The sequence below is a fragment of the Pseudorca crassidens genome, chromosome 15 (genome assembly GCF_039906515.1).
Source record: "Pseudorca crassidens isolate mPseCra1 chromosome 15, mPseCra1.hap1, whole genome shotgun sequence".
NCBI classification, from domain to species: Eukaryota; Metazoa; Chordata; class Mammalia; order Artiodactyla; family Delphinidae; genus Pseudorca; species Pseudorca crassidens.
This window is the reverse complement of record NC_090310.1, coordinates 65880167-65893941: the sequence shown is the minus strand read 5'-3', so window position 1 is coordinate 65893941 and position 13775 is coordinate 65880167. Positions and strand designations below refer to the sequence as shown.

The 13775-nt window shown below is 48.8% G+C and overlaps 2 protein-coding genes across 6 annotated transcripts in view; one reads left to right on the top strand and one right to left on the bottom strand.

The window, feature by feature from the left end:
• The window catches only part of CPNE1 (copine 1), a 38546-nt gene extending 31335 nt beyond the window's left edge, over positions 1–7211 (top strand). For all 5 annotated transcript variants that reach the window (XM_067707969.1, XM_067707967.1, XM_067707968.1 and 2 more), the window contains 6 exons: positions 78–211; positions 317–371; positions 612–663; positions 4773–4906; positions 5050–5286; positions 5498–7211. In XM_067707969.1, the coding sequence (XP_067564070.1) occupies positions 78–211; positions 317–371; positions 612–663; positions 4773–4906; positions 5050–5286; positions 5498–5638 (753 nt within the window). In that variant the 3' untranslated portion in view covers positions 5639–7211. The remainder of the gene's footprint in view (positions 1–77; positions 212–316; positions 372–611; positions 664–4772; positions 4907–5049; positions 5287–5497) is intronic.
• Positions 7212–8239: 1028 nt separating this feature from the next.
• On the bottom strand, positions 8240–13168 carry SPAG4 (sperm associated antigen 4). Its single transcript, XM_067707971.1, has 12 exons — positions 12601–13168; positions 11999–12100; positions 11590–11656; positions 11344–11405; positions 11048–11091; positions 10689–10714; positions 10478–10586; positions 10137–10212; positions 9894–10009; positions 9392–9559; positions 8865–8954; positions 8240–8777 (listed from the first exon to the last, which is right to left on the bottom strand). Exons 1-12 carry the CDS (start codon positions 12908–12910, stop codon positions 8628–8630), a joined length of 1320 nt encoding a protein of 439 aa, XP_067564072.1. The 5' UTR covers positions 12911–13168; the 3' UTR covers positions 8240–8627.
• Positions 13169–13775: the final 607 nt, after the last annotated feature.

Below are 13775 nucleotides of genomic sequence, written 5' to 3'. Positions count from 1 at the left end.
AAGTTGCTTCATCAGGGGCAGGAGAACAGATCCAGGGTGCAAGGTGGCCTTCAGCTCCCCTCCTCTTCTTCTCCCAGGTGGGTGTGGACTTCACGGGCTCCAATGGAGACCCTTCCTCACCTGATTCCCTGCACTACCTGAGCCCAACAGGGGTCAATGAGTACCTGACAGCACTGTGGAGTGTGGGCAGTGTGGTTCAGGACTATGATTCGTAAGTAACTTTGTCTCTTGCCCGTCCCCACTTCCTGCAGATGCTTTAGCCTCTGGGCTCATGGTCCTCTCACTGCTTCTTCCCCCATTCACTGTCTTCCCATAGGGACAAGCTGTTCCCAGCATTTGGATTTGGGGCCCAGGTACCCCCTGACTGGCAGGTGAGTGTTTTTTCCCCTCCCCTACTCCTGTTTTTAGTTTCAGGGTCCTGATTTGGGGGGATGTGGTAAACTTGCTGCTTGGCATCCCGGAGTTGCAGGGATGTATCCTTACAGGCATGTATATAACAAATGCTCAGGACTAAATACCTCCTGTATGTTGCTTGGTACATACCATAATGCCCTTTTTCTTAGCACAAAAGTGGTCATGGGGAAAGAACCTCATTTTTTTCTTGCCCTCAGGTCTCCCATGAATTTGCCTTGAACTTCAACCCTAATAACCCCTACTGTGCAGGTAAGTCCCCGATCCTCCAGCATAAGGTATATCTGTCCATATCTAGAGAGGCAAGGGAGAATGGGGGTGGGGAGATAGACACCTGACTCCATTGGCCAGAGGAGTGGATTTTAGAGCTAGGCCTCTGGAGTCAAATCTTCATCCTGCCACTTGCTAATCATATGACTTGGGGCCAGTTGCTTAGCTTTTGTGTGCTTTGGCTTCATAATAAGACTAAATATTATAGGATATTGAGTATTTAAGAAGATGCATATAAAGTTTGAAGCAGTAAGCCTGGCATATACTAAGTGTTCTCTAAACTATGAGAGCTATTATATTATCATTATTATCTTTGCCTAGAAGCTCACAGGGCATCAGTGGAAGCCTTGGTGCCTCCCTGCAGCTCTATTCATGGTACTTTTTGCCCCACACTCTTTTGTCTAGAGAGGGCCAAACCCAGTGTTTCCCTAGCACCCACACAAGAGCAACAAGCTGAAGTGGAAAACTTGACCTGACCTGATCTGACCTGGGTTTTTATTTTTGACATGGGTTCAGACTTAGAGAAAAGTTGCAAGAATAATTACAGGGATTCAGGTCACTGGGGATCCGGGGTCAGGGCCTGGGTCACAGGGGCTGTTGTTTACCTTCATCCAGATTCCTCAGACATGGACATTTTACCACATTTGCTGTGTCATTCTCTCACTCAGATTTTCTCTCTTCCTCCTCTCTCTCTCTCTATATATATATACATTTTTTTTCCAGAAATGTTTGAGAACTGTGGTGAATAATCCCTGCCCCAAGTTTGCCTCCATGGCCCCATCAACTTTGCACTCATCATCATCTGCATGGCCCTTTATCCCTGAATACTTCAGTGTTCCCTAAAATCAAAGACATTCTCTTACATAACCACAGTGCAATTCTCAAAATCAGGAAATTAACATCAATACAATACTATTACTCAATCTATAAAATTTATTCAAAATTTTCCAGTTGTCCTCTTTTATAGCAAAAGAAAATCTTGGATCACACGTTTCATTCAGTTGTCTTCCAGAGTTCTTCATGTATTTCATGATATTGACATTTTTTAAGGTTAAAGGCCAGATCATTTGTAGAATGTCCTTCAGTTTGGGTTTACCTGATATTTCCTCATAATTAGATTCAAATTATGCATTTTTGGCGGGAATACCACAGAAGCCATGCTGTGTATTCAGGAGGCACATGATGTTGATTTATCCTCTTACAAGTCATATTAACTTCGATCACTTGGTTAAGGTAGAGTCTACCAGGTTTCTCTACTATACAAGTCTGTTTTTTTCTTTTTTTTTTTTGCGGTACGCGGGCCTCTCACTGTTGTGGCCTCTCCCATTGCGGAGCAACAGGCTCCGGACGCGCAGGCTCAGCGGCCATGGCTCACGGGCGCGGCCGCTTCGCAGCATGTGGGATCTTCCCAGACCGGGGCACGAACCCGTATCCCCTGCATCGGCAGGCGGACTCTCAACCACTGCTGTTTTTTTCTTTATATGTAATTAAAAAAAATTCTTTCTATGAAGTATAGTTGATTTACAATGTTGTGTTAGTTTCCAGTGTACAGCAAAGTGATTCAGTTTATATATATAAATACAGTTTATATACACACACACACATATATATCTTTCTCATATTCTTTTCCATTATGGCTTATTACAGGATATTGAATATAGTTCCCTGTGTTACACAGTAGGACCTTGTTGTTTATCTATTTTATGTATAGTAATTTGTATTGGCTAATCCCAAACTCCTAATTGATCCCTCCCCTATCCCCTTTCCCCTTGTTAACCATAAATTTGTTTTCTGTGTCTGTGAGTCTGTTTCTGTTTTGTACACAAGTTCATTTGTATCATATTTTAAAATATTTCACTTTTTATTTATTTGGTTGCGCTGGGTCTTAGTTGCGGCAGGCGGGCTCCTTAGTTGCAGCTCGTGGGCTCCTTAATTGAGGCCACCAGGCTCATTAGTTGTGGCCTGCGAACTCATAGTTGCGGCATGCATGTGGGATCTAGTTCCCTGACCAGGGATTGAACCCGGGCCCCGTGCATTGGGAGCTCAGTCTTAACCACTGTACCACCAGGGAAGTCCCTGTATCATATTTTAGATTCCACATATGAGTGGTATTATATGGTATTCGTCTTTCTCTTTCTGACTGACTTAGTGTGATAATCTCTAGGTCCATCCATGTTGATGCAAATGGCAATATTTCACTCCTTTTTATGGCTGAGTAGTATTCCACTGTGTGTGTGTGTGTGTGTGTGTGTATGTGTCACGTCTTTTTTTTAATTCTAATTTTTAATCATTTTTAATTAATTTATTTTTATTTTTTGGCCGTGCCACGTGGCATGCGGGATCTTAGTTCCCCGACCAGGGATCAAACCCATGCCCCCTGCAGTGGAAGCACAGAGTCCTAACCACTGGACCACCAGGGAATTCCGTGCATTTCTCTAATAATTAGCAATGTTGAGCATCTTTTCATGTGCCTATTGGCCATCTGTATGTCTTTTTTTTTTTTTAATGTATCTATTTTTGGCTGCATTGGGTCTTCATTGCTGCATGTGGGCTTTCTCTAGTTGTGGCAAGCAGGGGCTACTCTTCGTTGTGGTGCACGGGCTTCTCATTGCGGTGGCTTCTATTGTTGTGGAGCACGGGCTCTAGGCATGCAGGCTTCATTAGTTGTGGCTCGTGGGCTCTAGAGCACAGGCTCAGTAGTTGTGGTGCATGGGCTTAGTTGCTTCACGGCATGTGGGATCTTCCCAGACCAGGGCTTGAACCGTGTCCCCTGCATAAGTAGGCGGTTTTTTTTTTTTTTTTTTTGTGGTACGTGGGCCTCTCACTGTTATGGCCTCTCCTGTTGCGGAGCGCAGGCTCAGCGGCCACAGCTCACGGGCCCAGCCACTCCGCGGCATGTGCGATCTTCCCGGACTGGGGCACGAACCCGTGTCCCCTGCGTCGGCAGGGGTACTCTCAACCACTGCGCCACCAGGGAAGCCCGGTAGGCGGATTCTTAACCACTGTGCCACCAGAGAGGTCCCTGTATGTCTTCTTTAAAGAAGTGTCTGTTTAGGTCTTTTGCCCATTTTTCGATTGGGTTGTTTTTTTTGTTACTGAGTTGTGTGAGCTGTTTGTATATTTTAGAGATTAATCCCTTGTCGGTCGTATCATTTCCAAATATTTTCTCGCAGTCTGTAGGTTGTCTTTTCATTTTGTTTACGGTTTCCTTTGCTGTACAGAAGCTTGTAAGTTTGATTAGGTCCCATTTGTTTATTTTTGCTTTTATTTCTATTTCCTTGGGAGACCGACCTAAGAAAACATTGGTACAATTTATGTCAGAGGATGTTTTGCCTATGTTCTCTTTTAGGAGTTTTATGGTGTCCTGTCTTATATTTAAGTCTTTAGCCATTTTGAGTTTATTTTTGTGTATGGTGTGAGGGAGTGTTCTAACTTCACTGGTTTGCACGCGGCCGTCCAGCTTTCCCAACAGCACTTACTGAAGAGACTGTCTTTTCTCCATTGTATATTCTTGCCTCCTTTATCAAAGGTAATTGACCATAGGTGTGTGAGTCTGTTTTTTTCCCCTTTTAATTAATAAGTATCCTTTGGGAGGATACTTTGAGGCTGTATAAATATCCAATCACTCATCAGTTTTTACCCTCTAGTTTTAGAATCCATTGATGATCCTTGCCTGAATCAGTTATCTCTGATTGTCAAATGATTCTATAATTTCTCCTTCTACATTTATTAAGGAAGAACGTTTTCTTCTCTCCCATTATTTAATATCTCTGTGGATTCTTATGTTATTAAATGGGTTATAATTCATTATTTTATTAAGTGGGTTATAATCTGATGCTCTCAGCACTCCTAGATTTGTTCAGGGGATTCCCCCTAATCTGGGTTTACTGTGGGTTACAGGGATGATTGGGTAGAACTGATGTTCTACCCAATGATGTGGGATGATGTGGGTAGAACTGTGGGTTACAGGGATAATTGAATGAAATGCACCCAGGTTCCTAAATCTCCTTGGCCAGTATAGAGTGATGTCAGGACTAGCTGAACCCTGACAGGCCCAGTATTTTACAGTATTCTTTGCCTTTCTTCTCTAGGCATCCAGGGCATTGTGGATGCTTACCGCCAGGCCCTGCCCCAAGTTCGGCTCTATGGCCCCACCAACTTTGCACCCATCATCAACCATGTGGCTAGGTTTGCAGCCCAGGCTGCACATCAGAGGACGGCCTCGGTGAGGGTCATGGGAGGTAGTGGGTGGGGAGAGGGGACTTGGTCAGGGCCTCCCTTGTAACAGGAGGCTTCTTGTCAGTGTGGGAATATGTGGCTGGAATGTTTAGAGGGTCTGCCTCAGTATATGAACGAACTTGCCCTTAGCAATACTTCGTGCTGTTGCTGCTGACCGATGGTGCTGTGACAGATGTGGAGGCCACACGTGAGGCTGTGGTTCGTGCCTCCTTCCTGCCCATGTCAGTGATCATCGTGGGTGTGGGTGGCGCTGACTTCGAGGCCATGGAGCAGCTGGATGCTGATGGTGGACCCCTGCGTACACGCTCCGGAGAGGCAGCTGCTCGTGACATAGTGCAGTTTGTGCCCTACCGCCGCTTCCAGAATGTGAGTAGGGACAAGCTCGGTGGCGTTTGTCCACCGAGAGGTGGAGTTTAGTCTTCCACCTCTCCCTGATGTGAGTGGGGATACTTACCCTTTCATCTGAGCCTGGGGCAGGGTTGGGTGTTGGATTTTGTATCCTTTCTGGGGTATGAAATGTAGACCTGGGGAAGCTGTCATGGGTCATCACTGAACCTGCCCCTCTTCTCCTTGGCAGGCCCCTCGAGAGGCACTGGCGCAGACTGTACTTGCAGAAGTACCCACGCAACTGGTCTCCTACTTCAAGGCCCAAGGTTGGGCCCCACTCAAAGCACTTCCACCTGCAGCCAAGGGCCCTGCACAGGTCCCTCAGGCCTAGATTCCCTTGGAGGGGTAGACTGTGGCCAGTCCTCAGTCCTGTGTTCCTAAGGTCCCCCAACCCTGTTTTATACTTTTATATGTTTTATACTTTTATGCTTACTTTTATACTTGCTATAGCCACTCTTGATCTCACCTGCTTGTCCCTGGAGCCTCTCATTCAATAAAGATCAATGAAGACCACACTTTGCTACCACTCTGTGTGTCTGGGTGGGAATCTGCTATTAGCCACATTTACTTCTCCTCTCTGAGCTTATTTGTTGACCTTAGAGATTGTTGAGTGAAGGATTCATCTGATATAATAGCCCCACTCAAAGAAATTGGGTATTCCTGGTCACATATCTAGAGACACTGACTCTGTTTTTGAAAATGCAAAGACTGAATGTAAGCCAAACACCTAGCCTGCCCTGCCTCAGAGCAGAGTTGAGCTGTGAACACAGACAAGGTGGAAAGTGCTAGGGGAGGGGTGAGTTTTAAGATGGAGCAGGAGCTATGCTAGACTTCCTGGAGGGATGGAGCAGTGGTGGTTCTAGTCCTAAAAATGGGCTATAAGCCTAAATTTTTTAATAGCTGATTTTTTTCTTACTAGAAAATAAATATGTATATTCATTTTAGGAAAAAATAAATATCACCCAAACTCCTATGTCCCAATAAAATATTTGGTGCATATTTTTTAATACTTTATGCATATTTTTAGTGATACATGTTTTTTTGTTTTACAAAATTGGGATCATACCATACATACTATTTTAGTATGCTTTAAATGTTTTTAAAATGTGTGCTAGTTAGTACAAAATTATTTCAAATATAAATATTGTATAAAATAGATTATGGAGCAGGGTGTATTTTCTAGGTCTGACAGATTTTTCCCTAAATAGATATTATACTGTTTGCACTTTGTTTTTATTATATTTTGGGTATTTTATCCATTAGAACTTACTGCTGACCTCATTTTTTCTAATGCTTGTGTATTACTCTGTGTATGAGTGTACTATAGCTTATTTAGCCAATCCCTAATTTATCAAGATTTGGGTCCCTTCTAGTTTTCTTCTGTTATAACAAACAGTGCTGTAAGGAATATCCTTCTACATTTATCTGTGCATTTACAGGAATGTTTCTGAAGGATTTATTCCTACAAGTGAAAATGCTCAAAAGATAAGAATATTAACATTTTAATAGATATTATAAATTGCCTTTCATAACAATTTTTTACCCATTTTGTTAATCTGACAGGCAAAAAAAATCTCATTTTTAGTTTGAATTTATTTATGAAGGCTAGGTATCATTTTATATGTTTATTTGTCGATTATATTTCTTCTGAACAGCCTTTTTATAGATTGTTGTTGTTGTCCTTATAGCCCTTATTCTGTTACAGTTATTCAGTTATTAATACATGTTGAAAATATTTCCTCCAAGGCTATTGTCTTTTCAGTTATAGTATCTTTTGGTCTATGTAACTCTTCGGATATGGAAATTAAAAATTTTTATGTATACCAACCTAGCTTGCTTTTTAAGAAATTATCCATATATCATTATTTACTTTTCATGACATTAAACATTCCCTTATATTACCATTTCTATTGTCTCCATATTATTTTTGTAGTGTACTTTGTCTTCTTAGATACTATTTCCAGTTTTTTCCTTCATGAACAACAGTAGGATGGACATCCTTAAAGTATTAACTTAGATTATACCTAGGTATCCTTTGGATCCATGCTTAGAAGTGGAATTGCAGTGATTAAAAAGTATAAAAAAATTTAAGGCTTGGGGCTTCCCTGCTGGCGCAGTGGTTGAGAGTCCGCCTGCCGATGCAGGGGACACAGGTTCGTGCCCCGGTCTGGGAAGATCCCACATGCCGCGGAGCGGCTGGGCCCGTGAGCCATGGCTGCTGAGCCTGCGCGTCCAGAGCCTGTGCTCCGCAACGGGAGAGGCCACAGCAGTGAGAGGCCTGCGTACTGCAAAAAAAATTTAAGGCTTTTGGTACTTACTATGAAGTTGCCCTCTAGAAAAGATGTATTAGTTCATTAGTTAGAAAACCTTAGGCTTTAAGAGTAATAACCCCAAAATTTAAACAGATGGATGCATGTTCCACTCCCCCCACATACTCATGCATTCCACTTTCTAGAGGTGTAACCACTGTTAATAGTCTATATATTCTTCCAAAACATGAACACACTACAAAGGATCCTAATAGTCAAGATGTTGCATGTTTCTTTGTTCACACTTGTTTTCCTTTTCTCCTCTTGGCCTGGGCAGAACTCATTAACCCTTTAATGTCCGTCTCCTCCCTCTTTTTCCCTCCCATTCTACTTTTGACCCTTAGAGTGAAGAGTTCTTGGATCAATGAATTCTCCCATTTTTCTGGAGCATCGTCTCTCCCCTATCAGGGTCCTTGAGGGCAGGGACTGGTAAATACTAGACCACCTGTACTGTGCCTAGCATAGTCGTGCACTCAGGTCCCAGTAAAGACAACCTGAGTAAAGGCGACCAGGCCTGCATCAACTCTGACTCAGATGCTTCCTAGAGGTTCTCAAGTCTCCCTAGTTTTTACCTGAAGGGGTAGTTCCTCCTCCACCTGCACCTAGCAAGAGTTGGGGTGAGAATTGAGGTGCACAAGCATGGCTTCATGCTGACTGGCAGCTCTGCAAGAGGGTGGTAGGCTTGGGGTCCTGCTGTGTTTGAGCTCTTCGTTAGCTGTGTGACCTTGAGCAACTTTCCTGACCTGAGTGGCTTCCGCCTCTGTGGCTGTGAAGATTAGTTAGGGTAAGGCATATAACGTCCAGAGTACTGTCTTGTGCACATGGTAAACACTCCATAAACATCATCTACTGCTGCGCCCTCAAAGAGGGCGTTTTGGTAGACCCCCCAACCATGTTTATATACCAAAGGCAACTAGAGCGCCACACACCCCTCTTCCCGCAATAGCCCTCCCAGCACTGATCCAGCTTCTTTCAGCATAGACCTCCACTCTACTCCAACAATCAGCATGTTTAATGGGCCCCCCCTGTGGCACTGTCCCCTGCCCCCTTTGAGGTTTGAATGCCATGGGCTCGGACTCGATACAAGCATGTGAAATGGGGGTGGCCCCAGTTGCTTAGAATCTGGATCTTCACCTTGGGAAAGGCAGCTGGGGGGTCATTCTGGGGAGACAAATGGATCATGCCAAGGCCTGGTCTCCCAAGGACTGCCTTCCTCCCCAATATTCCTTCACTGTGAGACAAACATACCTCTAGGTGGAAAGTCTGAATCTCAGATTTCTCCACATCGAAGGTGAATTTCCCCAAGAAAACTTCAGTCTCATCATCAACCTGGAGGCCCTAGTAAGTGAAGAATGAGTGGAGGAACAGTGAGGCACAGGTGGAGGAGGGAGAGTAACTGTTTAGCACCAACTCTGTTCAGTATCTGTATGCATATTCTCATTTATTTTTTGGTGTTAGGATAGTATAGTGTGGAATGTGGGCTCAAAGAAATCAAGTTGCAAATTTTAGTTCGACCACTTGCACTTCATAGGTTGTTGTGTGGATGCAAGGATATATAATCCATGTAAAGTACTCTGCACAGAGTAAGCACTCAATAAACCATAACTAATATTTGAATATGGTTATAATTATAACCTGCAGCAGCCTTGAGAGGCAAGTGGTAGTATCTCCATTTTATGGATGAGCGAGCAAAGACTCAGTAGTCTCAGTTTTCATGACTGCCTTGTGCTCTCTAGGCAAAAATCCCCCACCTCCTTGGCCTCAGCCCCACTTACATAGACTGCGAAGTCACGCGGGGCGCTCTTGGCTCCCCGGGTGTGTGCCACGCTGGGCGGTGGATGCTGCAGAGTGATGTCGCTCAGCTGCACACGACCCGGCAACTGGATCACCACCTGGCCCTGGTCGCCCTCAAAAGCCCAGCAATTCCCAGGGAACACATCTGGCTGCAGGCGGGCAGACAGACACACAGCCCATCAGAACCACAGGACAGGTTGACCCCATCATGGGCCCCGCCCAGTCCTCCAACCCCAGCCCGGTGTCTGCCCAGGGCCCCAGTACCTAGTAGGGCCAGGTCTCTTCAGTATCACGTTGTTCTCGGCCTCACCCAGAGGCTCACCCCAAACAAGCCAGGCCCTGCCTCCAGGACTTCTGCCCAGCAGGGCTCCGCCTGGCGCCACGCCCTCAGTTCAGTCAGGTCCCACCCCAGGGGAGCTGCGGGGGTCCTTTTCCCAGAGTCCCGCCCCAGGTCCCGTTCAGGGATCTAGGTTCCAGGCCCACCTCCAGGATAACCGTGGGCGGTCGCGCATAGTTCCAGAAGCTGAAGCGATTCCAGAAGTAGGCAGTGTTCGCATCCTCGTAGTCGGGGGACGTCTTCTCTAGGTCGATGGAGGCTCCTGGAGCAGGGAGAAGCAACCACTCAGGGGCTCCTAGGCCTGACTGACAGCTGGGGCAGGGTCTGTTTGAGGTTGGTCTCCTGGAGCCGCTCATGTGCATAGTTCTGCCTGTGTCTCTGAGTCTTACCCACAGAGCTCAGCGCATAGTCGGGTTTCCGCACAAAGTCCTCACTCAGCCTCTGGAATACGAGTTTGGCCACTCTCTGAAAAGAGAGAGGGCGGGGCCTGGAGGGGCGGGGCTTGCGGGCAGCTTTTATAGTGGGGCAGAGTTCTCTGGGGATAGACTTTGTGGGCCCCGGGAGAAATTCCAAAGGCGGGGCTCTAGGCAGGGCCTTAAGGCTCAGGACTCAGGGAGCAGAGCTGCAAGGTGGGCCGGGACTGTGCAATGGGCAGAGCCACGGGGCCAGGCTCCTGGGGCCCGAGCTCCTGGACCTGGTTCTGAGAACAGGATGAGTCTGCGGGGCTCACCTCGCTGTTGGCTGCGCGAACACTGGACACCTCCTTGTGGAGTTTAACCAGCTCAGCCCGGAGCTGCTGCAGCTGCTGCTCCTGGGAGCGCACGCGCTCGTGGTATTCGCTGCAGACAGAAGGTTGGCACGGTGCAGTTGGCTCCCTGTCCCCCTGGACACTTCAGCACCTTTGAGGCCCCCAACTCCCCACCCCAGGTGCTCTCTCTCACCTTAGAGTCAGTATCTCCTTAGGTTCCTGTTGGAGGGAGGAGGGAGGGACAAAATACAGTGCTGCTGAGCTCCCACCCACCTCTGTTCCCACCTCAGTGTGGGAGGCCAGACTCAAAGGGCCTTGCTTCTGAGGACTGCCAACCCCTGCCCCCCTGCCCTGCCCTTCCAGGACCTCTCAGAGACAGACCCTCAAGCACCTCTGGGCACAATCCTTCAGAAATCTCCTGTTTATATCCAGCCTTTCCTTAGGGTTATAGCTTCCAGCACTGCCCTGCTCCCAGCGGCCCAGGGGACTCCACACAACCTGCAGGTTCACAGCCTGCCAACCACCCACCCCGGGACAGTCTCCCCGACTCACATTCTCCAAAGGAGGGGCCAGGTACCGGAGTCCCCACCAGAGTGCTGGAGAAAGAGGGGGCTGGTCTCAGGGGAAGAGAAGGGAGAGGGTTTCCCTGGCATAAAGGGGACAGTGGGGAGAGAAGAGGCTTGAAGGGGCTGAGTCTGAGGGGGGGACTAGAAGGCTCTGAAGGGGACTGTGAGGAGCTGTGAGCCTCTGAAGAGACTGAGTGGGCTGAAGGGTACAGGAGAAAATGTACCACGTTTGGCCTCCAAAGCAGCCAGGGCTAGGGCCTAGGGAATTCACCGCCCTCTCACCTGCCAGAAAGAGGCTCAGCAGTGACACAGCCGTGAGCAGGAAGCGGACGGAACAGACCTCCCTAAAGAACCGGAGGGAGGCTGAGGCCCCGATACCCTAGCGAACCCCACGGACCCCACCCCAGTGTCCTAGACCCAGCTCCTGTGAACACAGGTGTGAATCGGGTCAAGCCGCAGCCGGGTCTGGCCCTGCTCCCCACCCCCTCAAGGAGCAGCCCCTGGGGCTCCCCTTTCCCTCCCTCTGACCTGTACACACTGACCAGCACACCTCCTACCAGGGATAACAACACGCTCAGCACCTGGAAGAGTGGGCCTGAGGAGAAGAGAGGGGGCTCAGAGAAGGGACTAGGCTTAGGGAGGGGGAGAGGTGAGGGGCTCACAGAGCGTGGTGTTCGAGGTTCAGAAGGGGCTTAGGAAGGGGGATCGGGGATAGGGACTCAGGAACAGCGGTGTGGGCTAGGAGAATTAGATGCGGGCGAGGAGAATGATTTGGATTCTCATTCTCAGGGAAGATGGATCGGGCTCAGAGAAAGAGCTGGAGAATCAGACACGGGCTGGGGGCTCAGAACTGAAACCAGGGCCCCAGAGGTGAGAAATGGAATTCGGAGAGGGGGGCCAGAGGGTCAGAGGGGATCTGGGCTGGCCTGGCCCGTACTCAGGAAGCTCTTGGACACTCGCGGGGGAGGTATCTCCTGCCTCGGATCCGGAGTCGAGAGGTCGAGCTGCTCCTCAGGGACACCGGGAGAGCCAGCCGGTTCTGCGGGAGCCCAAGGGGCTCCATTGAGGCCTTGCGCACCGCAGGCCCGCTGTTTCCCCGGCACCTGGCCGCAGGTTCCCCAGCCCAGAAGCAGAGCAGCCTCAGGGGCTTTGGTCCCAATGCAGCCCCATCCCGGGTCTCTCGCAGCACTCTGACGCCCCCGCGCCCAGAAAGCTCAGTCTAGACGTGGTCCCACCTCCCAAACGGTGGCCCCGCCCCCAGCCTTAGGTCTTGATACGGCCCCATTTCCCTGGTAGCCAATTCAAGCTAACACCGAGGCCGCGCCTCCTCAGTGGTGCCCAATCACAGGACTTTCCCCGCCCCTCCCCAGGACAGTCCACCACACCGAGGCCCCCCTTTGGGGCATCTTATCTAGTACCTCCTGTTTTCACCCTACAGGTCCCGCCCCTTAGGAGGCGCCCAGATAGTTTTATCCCGCTTCCGCGCCAAGCCCCACCCCTTAGGCCCCTCCTCTCCCCCGGTTTCGACCCCGCCCGCACCCGAGGCCCCGCCCCTCACGGTTGCCGCGCCAGAGGCGGTCGGCCCACTGTGGCTCCGAGGCGCCGGCTTCAGCCGAGAGCTTTCAGCCTTTGTGGTTCTTCCGGGCACTCCAGCGCTCATGGCGGGCTCACCGCAGCTAGAGCCCCGGCCTCTTCTGCCCTCGGGCTCCCCGGGCTCCGGCCCAGCTGACCGGTGCCCGCAGCTTTCCCCCGAGGTGATGCTCATAGAGCTGTTGCTGTTGTCGCTGTAGAAGTTGGGCGTGTGCTTGTGCGGCAACGCGGCAGAGCCCGGGCGGGGTCTTCGCTGCATCCTGACCCCGGGCTGCCCCCCTCACGGACGCCAGAATCACCGCCTGAGCCGCCAAGGCCCTCGGCCCTCCCTCAGCAGGTGCGCGCCGCCGGTACCCCAAGGACTCTGCGTGCAGCCAGCGTGCCCGGCGGCCTGACCCAACCCTCTCCCCTATATCTGGGCCTGGCTGCTGACTTCATAGAGGAGACCAGGGTCTCCGCCGAACGCTCTGGTGTGGAGTCACAGAGCTAGTCGTGACGTCACTGGGGAGCCTTGGCAGTCTCTCTTATTCTTTCCCAGGTTAAAGCAAGCAGTGACATCACAGCACTTCCCAGAACACCCCGTCCAAAACTGCACTCTGCGTAAAAGAATTTCTGTCCCCCTTCCTGCTTTGTTTTTCTCCTTAGCACTTATTACTGACATGCTATGTGTTTTCTTTTTCTTTTTCTTTCTTTCTTCCTTCCTTCCTTCCTTCCCTTCCTTCCTTCCTTCCTTCCTTCCTTCCCTTCCTTCCTTCCTTCCTTCCTTCCTTTCTTTCTTTCTTTCTTTCTTTCTTTCTTTCTTTCTTTCTTTCTTTCTTTCTTTCTCTCTCTCTCTCTCTCTCTTTCTCTCTTTCTTTCTTTCTTTCTTTCTTTCTTTCTTTCTTTCTTTCTTTCTTTCTTTCTTTCTTTCTTTCTTTCTTTCTTTCTTTCTTTCTTTCTTTCTTTCTTTCTTTCTTTCTTTCTTTCTTTCTTTCTTTCTTTCTTTCTTTCCTTTCTTCCTCTCTTTCCATAACCTGTTACTCCCAGTACAGCAGTAAACTTTATGAAGGCAGGGATTTTTGTTTTGTTCACTACTGTATCCTCCAGCGCCTAGATAGGCCTAGCATGTAGTAGGTGCTCAAATA

Excerpts from the sequence above, each read along its gene's own strand:
- SPAG4 (XM_067707971.1), bottom strand. The coding sequence starts at position 12,910 with ATGCAGCGAAGACCCCGCCCGGGCTCTGCCGCGTTGCCGCACAAGCAC. Across the intron at positions 11,406-11,589 it reads GTGCTGGTCAGTGTGTACAG|GGAGGTCTGTTCCGTCCGCT; the intron begins GTCAGAGGGAGG and ends CCGGTTCTTTAG. Across the intron at positions 11,092-11,343 it reads GCTGAGCCTCTTTCTGGCAG|CACTCTGGTGGGGACTCCGG; the intron begins GTGAGAGGGCGG and ends CTCTTTCTCCAG.